Below are 21,663 nucleotides of genomic sequence, written 5' to 3'. Positions count from 1 at the left end.
TAGCTCAGTCGATAGAGCGCTCGCTCCGTGATCGGAAGGTCGTGTGTTCGAATCACGACTATGACAGACCTAAGTCGATAAAAATAGGTAGCAACTGTTCCTTCGCCAAGCGCTTGGCACTTTGAAGTGAAAGTTGCGGGTCTTTCGAAATGAGACCTTAACGGCAGGCGTTGGCACGATAAAGATCCCTCACTGTTCAATGGCCCTGAGTGCCGGTCTAAATAAGATCTAAATTTGAAGCCCTTTACTGGTATATGGTGAAGTCTCTATATGAGTGAAAAATTCTCGTACGGGACTTAAAACAACCTTCAATCAATCAATCAATCGCTACAAGTATAATGTGGAAGAATGCAAAGGAGAGCCAAACCCTGACATCTGATGTGTTTTTAAACAAAGAATTCTTTTTTTCTTTTGAATACTTTAAATAACTCATAAAATAATGTAAAAGGTAAAGATAACGAAAAGTGATCGATCTCAAAAAATCCACAAACAATACAAATATATGAAGAGGACGTAAAACACGAACCCCTGGAAATTCTAGAGGTGGGATCAGGTGCCTAGGAGAAGTTAGCATCCCCTGTTGACCGGTCACACCTGCCTTGAGCCCAATGTACTTATCAGGTAGACGGATCTATCCGTAGTCATTCCAGTACAAAAAGAAAAGCCTAACAATTGGTTAAAACCGGATCCCTAAAAGTATGGGTCTACCTTAATGTGTGATAATTTTTAGTAATAACACGGTGGAAAGCGCAAATACCAATACACGAAAGGTATACACAGGAAGTCATTACCTGTTTGTTTTTTTATACCTATAATTTTTTTGGCAGATTATTCACGTAATTAAAGAGAGAAAATATCGCAGTATTAGAATTGATAATTGGCCAATCTTAAATTTATATTTTGAATTTCTTCAAACAGGCAGAATATAAACATTAATAAATATAATACATCGATCTTTTTTTCAGTGAGTTGGGAACATGCAATCTGGTTATATGATATGTCACTATAAATTTACACGTTGAAGTATTTAATAGTTGTTTTCAAAAGTATTTAATACTATTACCGTGATCAATGTTCGCAATTTTATTTTTGAAAAAAAAAAATGTGAATGCAATTCCTTGAACACCGATCACGGTCAAAGTTTTAGAAGAATACACTTTTTCTGAAAAGTGGCATTGCACTATTACTAGCAGTTGATACACTTGTCGAGGCAATCCGCAAAAAAAAAAGAAAAAAAATGCAATGTACAAAAAAAGTCTGCTTTTAACCTACAAATTTTCTTCTTGGGAACTAAATACCAAATATCATAGAAAATTACCTTTGTAACTGCTAACTTATGTGTCGCCTGTAGAGCAGAGTAGAGCTACGCAGTACAGTTAAGGTGCCAAATGGAAATATCGTCGAATTTTTTAGATAGAAAATACATTCTTTACAAGGATGGACGTTTCTTTTTAGGACTTGACTATTATCGGACAAATGCAATATGGTTGAAAACTACATGTTGAGGACGATTAGATTTCTTATTTAGACTTGTCACGTGATGTGATTTTAGCAAATGTACCTGAAGTATTGAGGTCATCTATAAATTCTAATATTGCAAGGGCATAACCAAGTTAAAAATCTAAGTTTAACATATGATTATTTTCAACACTCTTTGTAGTTTGTGAAAAGTGCTGCGAACCTATATAGATTCTACTATCTAATTGCTAAACTTACATTTGTTAGACCGTATGTTAAATATTTTGCTGGTCAAGTACATTATATATAGATATAATTAATTCATTTGCAAGATTTCAACAGGTTCGCAGCACTTTTCAAATATCTTCATACTTCTTGAGTTTATGTGTAAAAGCTTGTCATAATTCATTGAGGGTATGCCCTTGCAATATATCGATTTATTACGACCCTTCTATTACCCTTCAATGTATCTGCGAACAAATATACGATAGTATCGCTTGTCTAAGGAATGTAAGGGAAGTATATGAATAAAATCATAAAATAAACATCGCATCCAAGTTAATGGCCTCTTATATATCTACAATCTATATTTTATTTAATTACAAAATACATTTTTCATTGTATAAATATAACTTGATCCACCTCTCAATGCGTACAAACTGCGTCAAATTTTACGATATGACGTCACATTGACAAGTGCATTGCGATCAGTAAATTGTTTATATATTGTTGTGTGGGATTTAGCCAACGACAATAATGCATGCACTAGTTAGTATTGATGTAGTTTAAAGCTATTCAACAGTTTAAAATAGCAAAACATTTCATTTTGTGGTAATTTGAAGAACTTATATTTTGTGTGATGTCATAGTAAGCATTTCCCGTATAAATTAGGCCCCGCCTACTTACTGCAGCCTTAACTGTGCTGCGTACACTTAGGGATAACTTATCCAGGCGTCTGTTTGTCTGTCTGTTTGTCGTCAACCGCATTCTTTATCTTGAGAATGGTTACGGATGAATATTTGATATTGTGATAATGCATTGCTTGGAACAATGTCCTTTGTAAATGACCATGGTTATTGACCTCGTAATTTTTTACCTTGATTTTTAACCTACTTACAAAATACATTACAGTGCCGATATACACATATTCTTTGACCTTTCAGAGGTATGTATGTGCTTTTAAGCATGTGCTTCACTTGTAGTAAAACATTTTGAAAAAAAAAAAAAAACCATGGTTACAATCCACTTGACCTTCAACGTACTTTTAAAGAATACACCAAAACATCAATTTAGTAACTTTTTAATTTTGTAACTTTTCATTTTGAATATAAAAAGGTTGTGCTATGATAACTAGCATACATTTATCAAACAAATGAATTTCGTTGGCTCTGTTTAGAAAAATCTGAATCGATAATTGTTGGAAAGTCTTGTCACAAGAATTACACCTTTGAAATGTGAAAGCCCTAGTACTAATCATTCATAGGTTATTGCCAAGGTTGAGTTTTTATAAAAGCGGGCCAAATTCCATGATCAACGTCAAAAGGTCCAAAATATTTACACCCAAGGAAAAGTCTTCTCACGGGAATACAGAGTTGAGGTATGAAAATCTAACACCAATTGATCAAAATTTTGGTCAAATTTTTCAAAAGTTGGTCAAACTCCAGAGTCAAGAGGTCAAATATGTTGGTACCCGAAGAAAAGTCTTGTCACAAGTTCAAACTCAAAAGTTATGGGCAAGGCTAAAGTTTTTGCAGTCAATCAGACTAATAGACAGACAGAGAGCTAGTCAAACGAACGGACAGGGCAAAATCTATATGCTCCCATTTAAGCTTAATTTTAGATTTAGTTGTGTCTTTGATGCAGGCAAAAGATGCGTTTTTAGGAATAATGATTTTAATCTATCAACCTTGTGATAACATTTCAAAGATGAATAAATTTTTCATTGAAGGTCGGTACTTTCTGTTTAAGGTACCTGAAAATGATAACAGATTCTTAAGGTTTTTCATCTCTAATAGGACCTAATTTTCTATCCTTAAATATCCATCACGTATATAATACTCTGATTTTAATTCAATGCATTTTACAGTAGAAAAGGATTTACCAAGAGAAAGTTTCAAAAATGTAATTAACTAAACTTTATTCAATTTTATTTGAAAATGAGGCTATTAGGGATGGAATACCTTAATCATTAATTTACTTGAAAAGATAATATAGAAAGTGTAAACTTTACAGATTTAAGTGTAAGTTTTACAGATTAAAGTGTACATTTAACAGATGAAAGTGTAAAATTTACAGATTAAAGTGTAATTTTTACAGATTTAAGTGTACAATTTACAGATTAAAGTGTAAAATATACAGATTAAAGTGTAAATTCTACAGGTTAAAGTGTAAAATTTGGAGATTTAAGTATTGAAATTAAAAAACAAAGAGTGTAAAAAAAAAAAGCACTAATACTCTTCTGTACTTCAAAACGAATAAAATATGTACTTATTTAGAAACATTACACATATTTGTACTGTTTTGTTATCAGCAATATTGTTGCCCACATTGCTTCACAATTTACAGTTCTCAATATTTTGAATTAAAGCTCTCTATAATGCTTAACATGACATTTTAATTATATGGTCAGTGTTTATCTTTTGAATAAAGCATGTTCAAGGAGAGAGGCAGCAGGTTGAATTTTTGCATAAATACTTTTAAAGAAACGGACCAGAAGGAGTAGAACGTGCAAATATCAGAGCAGCAGAAAGAGTGATGAAGCCTGGAGTAAATTTGCGCATACTCATAAGCACTTAACAGTGCTGTGCAAGAGGATTTGTTAAAAATAATGCAAAGACCAACCTGGCATCCCTAATGTCTTTAATTCTCAACAATGCTTAAGCCATTACTAAACTGAATTCCTCAAACCGGAAGTCATTGGTCGGTTTATCTGTAACTGGTAAGTACAAATTGTGGCGCAATATTCACTTAGATAAAGTAAATGATTAACTTCAAATCTTGCCTCACAAAAAGAAAAATTCATTCTCTGTGTGTTCAGCTGCCATAAATGAAAAAGGTGAAGATAACGAATAGTGATCGATCTCAAAAATCTATAAACAATACATACATGTATATCTGAAGAGGGCATAGACACGGACCCCTGGAAATTTCATAGGTGGGACCAGGTGCCTAGGAGGAGTAAGCATCCCTTCTTGACTGATCACACCCGCTATTATCCGTATGTATAGATCAGGTAGACGGAACATTCCGTAGTCGAATTCAGTATAAAAACAAAGGCCAAACAATTGGTCTGAAACACGTCAGACAAAATACCACCCTTTGATATTTGCTAATATATTAACTTTTTTCTAGGTATTTTAAGGAATCAGAAACATTGATATTTGATATGCTGTCCTTCGTCCCTTGATCTATTTACCATTGATTTATGGACACTGCCCTCAATGTATGAATTTTTTTTGTTTTCTTGTAATTGTTTTAAATAATATCAAAATTCTTTCGGCAACATCCAAGAAGCACTTGAATGGACTGAGCTTTTCCGTGGTGGCAAAGGCAAAATCCTTGAAACTCGGAGCAAGCCAGACAGTAAAAATCGATGGAATCTTAACTAATGATAGTAACGGATATGACGACAGAACAGGTGTCTTCATGTGCCCGGTGGCAGGAAGTTATTTTTTTTATCATTGACATCCTCTGTCCCTAAACAGTATGGCTTCACATTTACCTCAATAAGAATAGTTTGGCATCTCACCATATTCTCGTTCTCATCGAGATGGCACCTATATGCAAATAAGTAGAACTGTTGTGTTGAAGCTAAGACGGAAAGATGATGTCAAAGTCGTAAATTAAGTTAGTCATGTAGGGGAAGTTTATCATGGCTCATGTTCTGGATTTTCTGGTATTTTGCTTTATTGAGGTAAATTTCATCTTTATGAATTACGTAGAGATTATCTGCTCCTGACAACTCCGACTGAATCTGTTGATCTTAGTTTTATATTTAGTTTCCTGCAATAGCTGGAAGTAGTTAATAGAAAAGGTGAACAGCAAAGCACTTTTCGCAATCCTTATTTATGTCAAAATAAACTTTTTGATCTTCATTAAAGATTTTGGCAAAGATTGTTTTTTTTACATGTATCATGTTTCATAGAAATAAATTATTTAAGCTAATATAAAGATTTTTTTTTAGAGAAAATGTTAATCCCAAAGAGTTAGTATTTTGAGGCAAAGTCAAATTCGGGAATTTCTGTTAAATATTAGCGTTTTTAACTTTTAAACCGTTTTTTTTAATCAGTTTGGTCACTATTGACATAAAAATCCCAGTACGTCATGATATTTGAGTATCTTTCCACGTTAGTACGATAGATATCAAATAAGACATTGCTATATATAGGATGGCAAATTTTCGTCATCGTATAAAAATTATGTTTTATATATGAATTTAAAACCTGAAAAACCTGAATTATTGACAAACAAGTTGATGAAACAAGAATATCAGCAGTCTCGTTTAAAGTCATCATTTCGTAAGTTCTATGGTCGATACAATGACCTTGTCAGCAAATACAATTTATCATTGAGTCAAATGCTGACTAACGTTTTTCATACTTACTGTTAGGCCATTATTTACACACTGAATTGTCGACGGATTTTCCGTTATTTCCCGATCATTACAAGAAGCACACGGTGGGTGTGATCGGTCGGCAGGGGATGCTCACTCCTCCATGGCACCTGATCCCACCTCTAATGTTTTGGAGGTCCGTGTTTGCTCTACTCCTATTTTGTAATGTTTAATAGTCTTCTGAGCTTGAAAACTGTTCGTTATCACCATATATTTCATACATAAGCATTTAAAAAGCTATCGCAAAAGAAAGCTAAATGAAAACTTTCTTTTGCCTCAAGATTCTCAACTGCACCATAGGTAGAACCTACTTACACATCTACCGAATTATAACGTGATGACAATTTCATATGGATTTTGATTTGAAAAACCTTACTTTTTTAAAAGAATGGTTTTAATTCAATTAATAAACACGACAATTACTAACAAGAAAACAACATTAACAACACCAATGATAAAAATAAATGTAATTTGGTCTTCCATGTACATATACCCTCTGACAATCTTAACTTTACATTAAAAACGTACATATTTTTTCAATGTTGAATTATGAAGATTAATTGAATTGTTTTTAAAAATTAACTATGCCTTTTCATTGTTGCCCCCAGAATGAAATTTTGTTAATAAAAATGATGAAGGTAAGATTAGTGGTTAGTAAAAATAAGATTCAGAAACCTTGTAATAATAATACTAGTAATAAGTTTATCTTAAGTAATTGAATTTCTTTAATCATAAGGCATGGAAACTATAGCAATGAAAAGTTAAAAGAACTATTCTCATACCACACTCAGTAAGTTAAGATGTTTAATATGTTCATTGCATCGAATAAAAGACATCAGTTAGATTAATTATATTATAATATGATTTATGATACAAGCTCTGATTTAATGAGTCATAACATTACAAACATAGTGAGAGAAAAATCGTTTGCATACAAAATTTATTCATCATATTTCTGTTCCCTTTGCTTCCTTAGTACCACCACTATATCACACACTATATCACACACTGCAATTGAATTTTAAAAAAACCAACACAAACCTTATTTTTGTCATCTATATAGCTGACTGATGGATATATTTTGTTTGTTTGTTTGTTATTGTTTAACGTCAGTCTCTAGAATTTTTCACTCATATGGAGACGCCACCACTTGCCGGTGGAGAGCTGCAAATTTTGACCTATACCCTGCACTCAGGGCCATTGAGCAGTGAGGGATCTTTTTCGTGCCAGCACCTACTGCGACACGGGACCTCGGTTTATAGGGTCTCATCCGAAGGACCGGTCTCCACGTCCCTCAGTGGGATTCGAATCCGCGACCGTAAGGATCAACTCCTTACTCCGCGACTCTAGAGCGAACGCCCTAACCACTGCGCCACGCGGGCGACTGGATATTTTTTTGTAATGGCCTGAAAAGAAAGGAGAATCATCGAAATAAAACCAACTTTGTCAGTTCAGTAACCTTTTCCCAAGAAATCTTGATACTAATATCAGATTTAAATTTGACATATCTTGTAATTAAATTTTTTTTTCTAAAGGATTATTCAGATTATATTCTAATGTAATAAGATTACAATGTTTTCTGTGACCTTTTACAACTTAAATACTTTCTGAAAAATTAGAAATTTTTTTGTCTTAGTCGTAAAATACTTTGTGAAAAGGACCACTGATGATTAAGGTGATATAAAAAAGCCCGAAATGTTACATTCCTTGTAGTAAAGAGTATTCTTATAACAATTATTTTGTCAAATTAACCAAACTGTTTCAAGATGAATATCCAAATCCACACAAAACGATTTTTAAAAAAAATATATGTAAAAAAAACTAATTTTTACCTGCAGGTCTTAATTCTACAAACAGTTCCACAAACACCTATTTGTGAGCTTGCTTTTCTCAGTCTCTTTATATAAAAGAAAGTCATGGAAAGACTTTTTGACAAAAATAATTCTTTCATTATTTTTCTTCAGTGGTATTATTACATGTGTTTCTCACGTAATTAAACAAAATGAACAATTTCATATCATTACCAGAGTGTCCACGGGTAAGTATGGATCGAAGTGTGATTTACCATGCCCAGTGCATTGCGAAGGAAATGTGTGTGATTCAGTATCAGGGTCCTGTCTTCAGTGTATGGTTGGATGGAAAGGCCCACACTGTGATCAAAGTAGGTGTTAAATTTTATCATAATACGCTGATTAAATTATGATGGTAACATTTTCAAGGTACATGATTTACAAATTTAAACAGACAAAGAGGGAAAAAAAGACATTTGACATATGAGTACAAAAAGCAAGGCCATATTGATTTAATGTTAACTAACATTTTTTCTCTCCAGAATATAACAAAAAATAATAAAAGTGAATTCTATACTCGATATATTATTCTGTTTTAGGATATGAAAGGGCAGGGATTTATGGAGTACATTGTGATTTGCCATGCCCATTACATTGTTTAGGAGACGTTTGTGATCCTGTATATGGAACATGCTATAATTGCACGAATGGTTGGGTAGGCAGTTCTTGTGACGAGCGTATGTATTTATTTAATATGGCTATATTTCTGATTTATTTCGTATTAGAATACATGTATGAAAAGTATTTTAATTAATTACAATCAAGGCTAATCAAAAGAATATTGAATTTTAATGGAATTTGTTTCATAAATGGTAGTGTAATGAAGCAGTAAATATACCATTTGGGCATTGATTACATTTTGATATAATATGTTTGAAAGAAAAAGGAAAAAAAAAGCTATTATATAAAATTCCTTTAAAACGTATCAAGGGTTGATCCTAAAGTATTGTCATAACTGTTTTAAAATCTTTGATCATCGAAAGTTATCAATAAAATATTTATATGCTTATATCTTTATCTATTTTGATTTTTGCCTCAAAATTTCATTCGTATGTAATACTTCTTAAAATATTACAATGAACACATTGTAAGGTTTTGTCTATCACTATACGGCAAGAATGTACTCACGATGTTATGACGTTTCTTTTTGGCAGTCATATTCAGTTCATCCATTAATCTATTAAATATCTCAGATATGCCTATCATTTCATGTGCACACCCAACTACTTCTGGAACATCTAGTTTTGAGCTATTTTATATTTTAAACGTTCCATATTCCATGTACATTATTTGCTGTTCGTACGTGTTGATCTAGATTTAAGAGGGGGATAATTAAGGAGATAACGAACAGTATTCAAGTTCAAAGTCCATTAAAACAATACGAATCGGGAGCAGAGCAAAGACGGACCTCAACTGCCGTGTGCTCCTTGTCATGATCGGGAAATAACGGAAACATCCGTCGACAATTCAGTGTGTAAATAATGGCCTAACAATTAATATGAAAAACGTCAGTCAGTATATGACTTAATGATAGAGTGTATTTGCTGACAAGGTCAATGTATCGACTATAGAAGTTACGAAATAATGACTTTAAACGAGACTGTTGACATTCTTGTTTTATCAACTTGTTTGTCGGTAACTTTCCTCGTTTTAGAAATTGTTCATACATAGAGCATGCTCTTGCGTATCGAATCAACTGAGAGATATACACCCCATATGCAGGTGATAAGGATATATTGCTGCACAATTAAGGGACGTTGACGACTGAAAAGTTAAAGTCATCACGTTTTTCATAAAGCTTTGTTGTCAGATTACCATTAACGTCTTTTTCTAGTAAAATATCAAAATATGAAACAGATGTGTCAGTCTCTGTGGTATCTTTTACTTCAAGCTCACTGGGATATATCGTGTCGACATATGAATTGAAATAACTTGTTAATTGATAATACGTAATTAATATATTTAAATGTCGAGTTGAAGGCCACAGCAAGAGATTTCTTTTTCTCATGTATAAGATGTTTAATTAATTCTGCTGCATATGAATACAAAAATAGGTCTTCTAACAACGGGGCGCAATTGGTACCCATGGGAATTCCAATAGACTGTTGGAAGACCTGGTCTCCAAAGACCACATTTATATTGTCAATCAGAAATTCAAGCATCTTTTAAATATCAACTTCAGAGTACTTGTGTGTACAATCAGATTTTTTTTTTTTACAAAATAATTTTGCAAATGACCATTTACTAGGTAAGTAAATTAACGATTTTCATTTTTATTGAAAAAACAGCTGTCATTGATGTCAAGAAGCCTGGACTTTAATATATCGTGGGGAATGGTTGTATATAGAGTTTAAAAGTCGTAAGTTTTTATGTTATTTATTTAGGTTACATTTTGTGATTTCAAATTTTCCAAACGTGCCTTGGAACTTTTAAGTATCCACATCTGATTTACACCACTTCTCGAATATATTGTTGCACAGTACTTCTGAAGTTTCTCCTTCACTGCTGTTAATATTTTAATGAGGAGCAAAGAATAAGGCTGATTGGAACATTTACTGGAATCCTCTATGTTTCTTTGTTTGTAAGGATCTTTATGAGTTTCGGAATCAAATATAAATGTGGTAATTGAAATTCATTTTGGTTGTTGGGAATATTAAAAATATTCAAAACTGACATCTGATTTTGAAGAATTTCCTCCTTAGAAAGGGAGCTATTGGTGTACGTTGGATTGCCACTTGTAGAATTAAACCCCAGTTCTTCTAAAAAAACAATTAAAATAATGAGCCGTACAAATAAAGACAATGTTGTTACGTGCTTTGTCAGCTGGGACCAGTACATACTGATCGTGTAGTCTATCTAATTCTTTATTTTCTCTTCTGAACTATTGAACACAGAAGGATAGATATTTTTTATATTGCCCCTCAATCGCTTAATGCGAGATTGTATTATACATCTGATACATTTAGTCCATTCTGAGAAAGTGTCAAGGTCTTTTTTCATGTCTGGCCCATCGCCTGGGGTAATCTTCCACAGAATTCATAATATTTATGAAATTATGATTGCAGTTGAAAGATCGGAGTTCCGAAAATTTTTGCAACTTTTTATTTTATGCAACTTTTCTATCTTAATTTCTTTTTGATGTTAATTGTTTCTTTATCAGTATTAATTTCTAACTGGACTTAAGACAGGTATTCAAACTTTTCAACAATTCAAAAAGAGTGGACGATCAAACAATGCAACTTTTAACGTCACTTACCCTTGAATCTGACGACACGTAAGAGCTATGCAAAAAGAATGAACTTAGAAACAACATTTGGACAAAGTTCAAACAATATCAATACTACAACTCAAAACAAGACCTGTCATCCGCGTGAACCTTTGTTCGAGAGTCTTACGAGATCCCCTGATGTACTTCCACTCCCCCATATATTCCTATGTAAAACTTTGATTCCTTGTTGTGAATCCATCTTACCCCCGGGTGTCATGATTTGAACATACTTGAATCTACAGTACCTTAGCATACCGGGTATGGCTACCATGGGTTTGCCGGTCTTGTGAAGAGGATTTTTGAAGATGTAGCTCAGTAGCCTACTCTACCCTTTGGGGCATGATTTGAACATATTTGAATCTACATTACCTGAAGATACTTCCATATTAATTTATCATGTTTTTCATGGTCTTCAGTTCATCTTTAAAGATTTTTTCTGCTATATATCAACACGTAAAACACTGATCGCCCATCCTACCCCCCCCCCCCCTCCCCGGGGATCATAATTTGAACTAAATTGAATTTGAATCTTTAGTACACGAGGATGCTTACTTATCAATATGACTTATAATGGCTCTGATGTTCTCAGAATGATTTTTAAACATTTTCCCTATTTATTCCTAAGTAAAACTTTGATCCATTATTACGGTCCCTCCCAATCCCCTGGGGTTATGATTCGAACAAACTTGAATCTACACTACCTGATGACCTTAGGGTGCTTCCATATCGATATCACTAATCATGGTTTTGCTGTTCTTGAGAAGATTTTTAAGTTTTTTTCTATATATTCCTGTGTAAAATGTTGACCCTCAGTACAGCCCCAGCCTACTCCTTGATTTGAATGAAGTTGAATTTACACAACCTGGGGATGCTTCCATATCAATGTGATTAATCATGGCTTTGCTGTTCTTGAGATTTTGATTGAAAATTTTTAAAGAATTTTTACCATATATTTTTATGTTAAGATTTTATCCCCAATTGTCACCTTACCTTACCCATGATTTGAAAAAAATAAACTTGAATCTATACTACCTGAGGATGTTTTTATATTAATTTGACTAATAATGCATTGCTTTATTGAGAAAAAGATTTTTAAAAGGTTTTTCCTATATATATTCCTATGTAAAACTTTAATCCCCCATTGTGTCCCCACCCTAACCTCGGGGATCCTATTAGAACATATATGATTCAACACTATGTAATAAAGCTTCCAGAAAACTTTCAACTTTTCTAGCCAAGTGGTTACAGAGAAGAAAATTTTTAAAAAGATGCTACACAATTGTCACTAATTCTTAGTTATCTCCCCCTGAAAAAGGGCATGACTCTTCATTTGAACAAATTTGAATTCCCATCAACCGATATTGCTTTGTGGCAAGTTAGGTAGAAATTTACCGAGTGGTTCTGGTTAAGAAATCGAAAATGTGAAAAATCTACAGACGGACGACGGACAAAATGTGATCAGAAAAGCTCACTTGAGCTTTCAGCTTAGTAGTCTTTTTCACAAAAAATCTGAAGTTTTTGCGTAGAAATCTCTTACGACTAATCTTAAGTGCTTTTCACAAATGCAATTGTAGCAGATTAAACTTAAGATTTTACTTACGACAGACTTCTTCCCTAGCAACGATCTCGGTATGCATTATAATCCTCAAAAAAGTGCATGAGAATAACGATGAAACGAATATTTCATCACTTGAAAGCGAAACAAATATCATTGACAACAAATATCGAATGCAATCGATTATTAAGCAAGGAAGTTTAAAATCTGACGTCACAATCACGAATCTGACGTAAAGGTCATACGAAATATTTAGTGAAACTGCCATCGTAAATATTTTGTAGTATATTTCATTTAATTTTTCGACAACAGTTGTAAAAAAATATAAATTGCTATTTTTTGATGCTTAAAAAAGTTCAATTAAACGTGTGGTTTTGTTTTATCAGATTACATTTTTACAATAAAATCGGTTCTATATACTATGAGAGGGTTAGAGCTCTCTTAAAGTTATGACAAATTTTACACTCAAGAAACTTGCACGATGTTTTGTAAAAAAGAATAAAATCGCAAGATTTCTCTTATGATGGGAATTTATCATAAGATTTTTTTGTAATGGGTCTACTGGTGTACAAAAAAGTATTTTATATAAATGAATAAAATCTTAAGGCAAAAATTAAAATACATAGGAGTACTGGTATGTAAAGTACTGTTGATAACATTCCGTCATAAAAATTAAAATACATAGGAGTATTGGTATGTAAAGTACTGTTGATAACATTCCGTAATAAAAATTAAAATACATAGGAGTACTGGTATGTAAAGTACTGTTGATAACATTCCGTCATAAAAATTAAAATACATAGGAGTATTGGTATGTAAAGTACTGTTGATAACATTCCGTCATAAAAATTAAAATACATAGGAGTACTGGTATGTAAAGTACTGTTGATAACATTCCGTCATAAAAATTAAAATACATAGGAGTATTGGTATGTAAAGTACTGTTGATAACATTCCGTCATAAAAATTAAAATACATAGGAGTATTGGTATGTAAAGTACTGTTGATAACATTCCGTAATAAAAATTAAAATACATGGGAGTACTGGTATGTAAAGTACTGTTGATAACATTCCGTCATAAAAATTAAAATACATAGGAGTATTGGTATGTAAAGTACTGTTGATAACATTCCGTCATAAAACTTAAAATACATAGGAGTACTGGTATGTAAAGTACTGTTGATAACATTCCGTCATAAAACTTAAAATACATAGGAGTACTGGTATGTAAAGTACTGTTGATAACATTCCGTCATAAAAATTAAAATACATAGGAGTACTGGTATGTAAAGTACTGTTGATAACATTCCGTCATAAAAATTAAAATACATAGGAGTATTGGTATGTAAAGTACTGTTGATAACATTCCGTCATAAAAATTAAAATACATAGGAGTACTGGTATGTAAAGTACTGTTGATAACATTCCGTCATAAAAATTAAAATACATAGGAGTACTGGTATGTAAAGTACTGTTGATAACATTCCGTCATAAAAATTAAAATACATAGGAGTACTGGTATGTAAAGTACTGTTGATAACATTCCGTCATAAAACTTAAAATACATAGGAGTATTGGTATGTAAAGTACTGTTGATAACATTCCGTCATAAAAATTAAAATACATAGGAGTACTGGTATGTAAAGTACTGTTGATAACATTCCGTCATAAAAATTAAAATACATAGGAGTACTGGTATGTAAAGTACTGTTGATAACATTCCGTCATAAAAATTAAAATACATAGGAGTACTGGTATGTAAAGTACTGTTGATAACATTCCGTCATAAAAATTAAAATACATAGGAGTATTGGTATGTAAAGTACTGTTGATAACATTCCGTCATAAAAATTAAAATACATAGGAGTACTGGTATGTAAAGTACTGTTGATAACATTCCGTCATAAAAATTAAAATACATAGGAGTACTGGTATGTAAAGTACTGTTGATAACATTCCGTCATAAAAATTAAAATACATAGGAGTACTGGTATGTAAAGTACTGTTGATAACATTCCGTCATAAAAATTAAAATACATAGGAGTACTGGTATGTAAAGTACTGTTGATAACATTCCGTCATAAAAATTAAAATACATAGGAGTATTGGTATGTAAAGTACTGTTGATAACATTCCGTCATAAAAATTAAAATACATAGGAGTACTGGTATGTAAAGTACTGTTGATAACATTCCGTCATAAAAATTAAAATACATAGGAGTATTGGTATGTAAAGTACTGTTGATAACATTCCGTCATAAAAATTAAAATACATAGGAGTATTGGTATGTAAAGTACTGTTGATAACATTCCGTCATAAAAATTAAAATACATAGGAGTATTGGTATGTAAAGTACTGTTGATAACATTCCGTCATAAAAATTAAAATACATAGGAGTATTGGTATGTAAAGTACTGTTGATAACATTCCGTTATAAAAATTAAAATGCATAGGAGTACTGGTATGTAAAGTACTGTTGATAACATTCCGTCATAAAAATTAAAATACATAGGAGTATTGGTATGTAAAGTACTGTTGATAACATTCCGTCATAAAAAGTAAAATACATAGGAGTATTGGTATGTAAAGTACTGTTGATAACATTCCGTCATAAAAATTAAAATACATAGGAGTATTGGTATGTAAAGTACTGTTGATAACATTCCGTCATAAAAATTAAAATACATAGGAGTATTGGTATGTAAAGTACTGTTGATAACATTCCGTCATAAAAATTAAAATACATAGGAGTATTGGTATGTAAAGTACTGTTGATAACATTCCGTCATAAAAATTAAAATACATAGGAGTATTGGTATGTAAAGTACTGTTGATAACATTCCGTCATAAAAATTAAAATACATAGGAGTACTGGTATGTAAAGTACTGTTGATAACATTCCGTCATAAAAATTAAAATACATAGGAGTATTGGTATGTAAAGTACTGTTGATAACATTCCGTCATAAAAATTAAAATACATAGGAGTACTGGTATGTAAAGTACTGTTGATAACATTCCGTCATAAAAATTAAAATACATAGGAGTATTGGTATGTAAAGTACTGTTGATAACATTCCGTCATAAAAATTAAAATACATAGGAGTATTGGTATGTAAAGTACTGTTGATAACATTCCGTAATGAAAGATTTTTTAGCAGTTGTGACATTACTTTTTGATCAAGCCTCGCATTTATACATTTATACATTATACATTTATACATTATACATTTATACATTTATATATTTATACATTTATACATTTATACATTTATACATCACCACAAACGAAGTCGATGCGAGCTTCAAGTGTTGAATTGTTCCTCTTCCGATTTTGTCCGCCAATGTTCTGGTAGATGGCCTCAACAGTTTTAATGAAATCTCATATATGATAATCTTGCTTTCCACATTTTAAATGTTTAAAATCTCCACAATTGCCATAGGAATAGAGGAAGTGTAAACAATTTCAAATCTTTTCTTGTAACTGTGCAGCAATAAATTATTATTCCTTGCAACAGGATAAATGTAAAAGGTGTCGATAGTGATCAATGTTATAAATCAAATAGAGAATACGAATCATGAAACAAAAACATAGACTCTGGAAACACCAGAGGTTGGGTCAGGTACCTAGGAGGTGACAGCATCCCCAGTCGATCGATCACACTGTCCATGAGCCGCCTGTATTGAAAACACCGTACGCAGGTGATTGGGGAATAATTCAACAAAGAAAGAAAAAGTTAACGATGCAAAAAGCAGATGCCATCTCGTTTGTCATATAATAATATCTGCAAAACAGAAATGGAATCTTTTAAACTTTTGAAATCAATGATTGATTCATTGAATGTATATTGTTTTCATCCCTTTCGAGAATTTTCCATTCATACAGAGACGTCACCATATACAGGTGAAGGGCTTAAATTTTGACCTTTACTCGGCACTCATTGCCATTAAGCAGTGAGGGATTTTTATCGTGTCAACGCCTGCCGTGACACGGGACCTTGGTTTTTAAGGTCTCATCCGAAGGACCCGCAACTTTCACTTCAAAGTGCCGAGCGCATGGCGAAGGAACAGTTGCTACCCATTTTTTATCGACTTAGGTCAGTCGCAGCTGAGATTCGAACTCACGACCTCCCGATCACGGAGCGAGAGCTCTACAGAGTGAGTTACCGTGAACGGTTTTAAATCAATGAAAAATGAAAACAAAACGATAAAATTTTCTTTCAATTTAATTGTTTCCTCTTAAAGTATCTCAATATGCATAAAATTGATTTGTTAGGGTATTCTCAAGATTTTGGAATTGAAAAAAATTCAAAATAGTTGTCATTGTCATGGAAAGAAATATTTAATTTTTTGCAAATATTTAAATTAGTATTTAACTACTGTACTTTTATTGTAATATTGCACCTTGGGGTCAGTTTTTTATGCATATATGCTATTGATTGAAATAGCAAATATACTAGTTAAGTTTCTCGTATAGTATACATAACATAAAAAGGCTACAGCCTTGACTTTTCTCAAGAACACATTAAGATGTAACAACTAAAATTTCTCTTCAAATTTTAAATGTTTTGCAATTACAGTGGAATCTAAAACAACACAAACAAAATTTTTACACTTCAGCTTGTTCACCTGGAACATATGGTTTTCAATGTAAAGACATTTGTAAGGGCCATTGCGTTGGGGGATGCAATTCTGTTACTGGTGACTGTGACAATGGATGTGATCCAGGTTGGATGGGTGAACATTGTAGCAATGGTAAGTGACCGGTTTTTCATTGCAAGTGACTATTTTCAGGCCTAGTACATGTTAAATCAACACACTTCATTGCAATCATGTTAATTTTTTATGTCTGATTTGGATGCTTTTTGGATATAAATTTCATTAACAAATTGGAATTCATTAAGAAAAACCCCACAGAAAAAGAAGAGGAGCAGCATTTTTGAAAAGAGAACGATTGAAAAAAAAGACTTGATAAAATACAATACCCAATTTAAACATACACAAATGTAAAAGTTCTGAAAATGATAAAATCCTTTCATATATTGAAAAATACTTAAATATATATTTGAAAAATACACTATTCATAAATGTTGCTTTTGTTTGTTTGTTTGTTGTCCCTCTCGAGAATTTTTCACTCATATGGAGATGCCACAAGTTGCCGGTAGAGAGCTGCAATTTTTTTACCTATACTCGGTACTCAGGGCCATTGAGCAGTGAGGGCATTGAGCAGTGAGGGATATTTTTCGTGCCAGCATCTACTGCGACACGGGACCTCGGTTTATACGGTCTCTTTCGAAGGACCCGTCTCCACGTCCCACAGTGGGATTCGAACCCGCGACGTAAGGATCAACTCCTTACTCCGCGACTCTGGAGCAGACGCTCTACCACTGCGCCATGCGGGCGACTCATCAATTTTGGTAAAACATATTCAGATAATTCGACTGAATTGGTAACATATCTGAGTGCCTTTTTCGATTAATATTATTCCTTTCCCAACTGAAATTATTATCGTACTGTAAATTATTTACTTTATTAAGATGACTTTTTTGTGAAAAAAGAAATTAACAACACATTTTCTGAAAAAAAAAAAAGATCTCTTTTGCTAAAAAATACGATAAAACATTATCGACCAACTTCTGTCTTTTATTACTCTTTAATAAGATTTCATGAAGAAAACAATACTATGTTTATTTATTCGTACAACTTACAGTATACCTTAGTCCATACTGTCAAATGCGAGTTGAATATTTAGAAAAGAGATAAAATATGCTCTCCCTTTATCTGACAATGTCAAGAAACATTCTTACTATTGCTCCACAGAAAAACGTGTTTCAAACCTGAGATCAGGGTAAGCAAGTTATGTTTCTGTTATTAGAGTGCTCCGAAGGATTCTATGGGCAAGGTTGTGCGTATACATGTGGACATTGTCGAAACGGCGTTGGATGTCGTAAGGCAGACGGGTTTTGTGTAAACGGATGCGATGCTGGATATAAAGGATCTATCTGTAAGGAAGGTAAGAATGGTTCATAATTCAGCAATTTAATAAGATCTTTTTAAAGTATGAAACGCTATTGATCATGCGTTTAAATTTAGTATTCATAGAAAACCTAAGCAGAAATATTTTCCCATATCCATTATAGTCTGCACAGGGGGATACTTTGGGGAAGGGTGTTTACAATTTTGCAATTCTACAACTCCTTGTAATCCTGTGAACGGTGTGTGCTGCGGTTCTACAAGACAGTATACGACTATAGGTAAGTACAAGAGGGATAATTTGCAAAGAATTAACATAAAGTTTGAAGATGTCGAAATTCCGTAATATTTTTGCTTTAATAGTTTTTACCTATTTTTTTCTACAACTTTTATAGGTAAAGGTACATGTAAGAAATCGTACTTATATACCTGTATTTTTTTCTATTTTAAGCACCTACTACATGTAAATGTCCAACATGTCCGAAACAACAGACATGTCCGAAACAACAGACATGCCCATCATGTCCACCGCAAATAACCACACATTCTCCCCGTCCAAAGGCAACCTCATCTGCGGAAAAAGTTTGGAGCATGAATGTTATATGTGCCTTTTCAATTTTACTTAGCTTGCTGTAGATGAAAATACCGTATATAGTTCTTGGATGTACACGTACTTTAAAAGTAAGAGTGGAAGTTTATCTTGTGTACTATATGGTTCATATGAACCAAAAATTCACTACAGCTTCTCTGATTATTTGTTGTCAGGCTTTTTTCTGTCTGTCACATCTTTTTGTAATGGGAGATAATCAATAAAAAAGCAAGAAACATCTCACTGCAAAAATTAGATTGTGTAGTTTGCATAGAAATCTAGGAATCTAAACTTCACAATAGTGTACACGTTAAAGTAGAAACTTCATTATTTTCTTCTAGAAAACCTTCCATCAAAATCCTAACTGAATGGGTTTTTTGTTGTGAAATTTGATTTTTATTTTGAATATTAACTTAGTATCATAGATTCGAAATGTATTGTGAGAAAAAAAATATGATGTCAAATTTTTAGCCTAAAGGCTCTGAGAAAAGTTCTCCTTAAATAAGGGATCAAAGTTGATCTTATGTACGTCATAGATGTGGTCAATTACAGTAAAAAATAACTGATTTAATTACAGTTACTCTGTCCTTTTCTTCAATTAAAAATGAAGAAGGTGAAGGTAGCGAATAACAATCAATTTATAGAGTTTTTAAGAAATTGACAATTTTGCAAAATTAATCAGATAATAAATTACTTTTTATGAAATTGTTATGATTTGTTTTTGCGAATTCGACTTAGACTTAAGGTTATCAATAAAGAAAGTTTGGGTATATTGTTGTACCCTGGTGAGTCCGTCCGTCCGTCACAGTTTCTTCTTCCTAACTCCTCTTTTATTTTAAGCAGTAACCAATTAATCTTTTGGACTATGCTAGATGATGTCCTGTAGATGTGCAATAAAGTTTTGGAATTTTAAATATAACCGCAAGGGCAAAACGGAGACTAAAAATGACTTTTTTTTTTAAACAAAAACCTGATTCCCAGAACTCCTCTGGTTCACGTACCTTGCAGTCATAATCATCTTTTGAAAGATAATTAATGGTGTCCTGAAGATGTGCAAAAAGGTTTCAGAATTTTCATTTTCACCCTGGGAGTCAAATTGGGGTCGAAAATGATGATTTTTTACTTTGTCCTGGTTCCAAGATTTTCCCTTACATTTTACACAGTAGCTTAATCATCTTTTGAAAGATGACTGTAGGTGTCCTGTAAAGCTAGATGTGCAATAAGGTGTCAGATTTTTAATTTTCACTCTGATCAATTTGAGGTCGAAAAATGACTTTTTTAAAAATACAAAAAAACACCCTGGTTCCAAGAACTCCTTTTACATTTAATGCAGTAGCCTAATCATCTTTTTAAAGATTAATGGTGGTGTTCTAGAGATGTGCAAGTTTCAGAATTTCCATTTTCACCCTGGGGGTCAAGTGGGGATCGCAAAATGACTTTTTTTTTAAATACAAAAACACCCTGGTTCTCAGAACTCTTATTACAATTTACGCAGTAGTCTAATCATCTTTTGGAAGATAATTGGTGGTGTCCTGTAGATGTGCAATAAATTTTGACAATTTTATTTTCACCTTGGGGATCATATGGGGCTGCGCCTCGGTTGACAATGGCTTTCTTAGGGTGAAAATTTTCAATGATACACTCAACTTCATGTAATATTTATATAATAGCTTGTTAAGGGCTAGGTTGTTGCTATTGAATGAAAATGATATCTCATTCAAAGGAATCCAAAAGCGATCTATTTTGCCTAAAGTAGCATGTATTAAAAGAAAAAAAATTGCACCATCACGGAGATCTTTTGAAATTGTAGCCCTCTCCTGAAAACATCAGATAAAAAAACGGAGAGGGTTACGTTATTGCTAACCATTTGTTAGATCACTGCTTTTAGACAAACTTACTACGGAAAACTCCGTCGGGTTTGACCGGTCGACAGAGGATGCTTAGTCCTTCTAGACATCTGGTCCTATACCTCTGGTGTTTCCAGGGGTCCGTGTTTTTGCCCAAATTAAAGACCAAATTATGAGATCTAAAATTTTCAATAGCATACGCAGATAAAAACAATGAAAAAAAAAACAACTAAAAAATCTCCTTAATAACAGTATGGCCATGAGAGTTGTGCTCTTGGTCCAGTCATTCCGAATATGAACAATATAGCATTATGAAAGATAGACTAGATTTAAAAACTGATCATAAATAGATAATTTAGAACATAAGTGTTTTGCAATTTTTAATATTTATAAATTTATCTTTCAGATGAAGATGAAGCAATGATCAAGGAGAGAAGCAAGGGCGTTTAGAAAAAACGGACAGATGTTTTATAATTTCAAATTATCAATTTCAAGATCCCAGAAGCAATT

The 21,663-nt window shown here is 32.7% G+C and overlaps 1 protein-coding gene across 1 annotated transcript; it reads left to right on the top strand.

Annotated features, from left to right (window-relative positions):
* Positions 1–8,114: 8,114 nt before the first annotated feature.
* LOC133194382 (multiple epidermal growth factor-like domains protein 10) lies at positions 8,115–21,663 on the top strand. Its single transcript, XM_061330345.1, has 7 exons — positions 8,115–8,235; positions 8,460–8,597; positions 17,365–17,499; positions 18,620–18,757; positions 18,885–18,998; positions 19,169–19,398; positions 21,560–21,663. The coding sequence occupies exons 1-6, from the start codon at positions 8,115–8,117 to the stop codon at positions 19,351–19,353; spliced, it is 831 nt and encodes a 276-aa protein (XP_061186329.1). The 3' UTR covers positions 19,354–19,398; positions 21,560–21,663.

Source organism: Saccostrea echinata, unplaced genomic scaffold, assembly GCF_033153115.1.
Source record: "Saccostrea echinata isolate AGI-Se365-2 ecotype Australia unplaced genomic scaffold, CSIRO_AGI_Sech_v1 ptg000029l, whole genome shotgun sequence".
NCBI lineage: Eukaryota > Metazoa > Mollusca > Bivalvia > Ostreida > Ostreidae > Saccostrea > Saccostrea echinata.
The sequence above is the reverse complement of the archived record's forward strand: the minus strand, read 5'-3'. Positions and strand labels throughout refer to the sequence as shown.

Coding starts and splice junctions, on each gene's coding strand:
- LOC133194382 (XM_061330345.1), top strand. CDS start 8,115: ATGGATCGAAGTGTGATTTACCATGCCCAGTGCATTGCGAAGGAAATG. Junction 18,758..18,884: donor AGGATCTATCTGTAAGGAAG/GTAAGAATGGTT, acceptor TATCCATTATAG/TCTGCACAGGGGGATACTTT. Junction 18,999..19,168: donor AAGACAGTATACGACTATAG/GTAAGTACAAGA, acceptor TTCTATTTTAAG/CACCTACTACATGTAAATGT.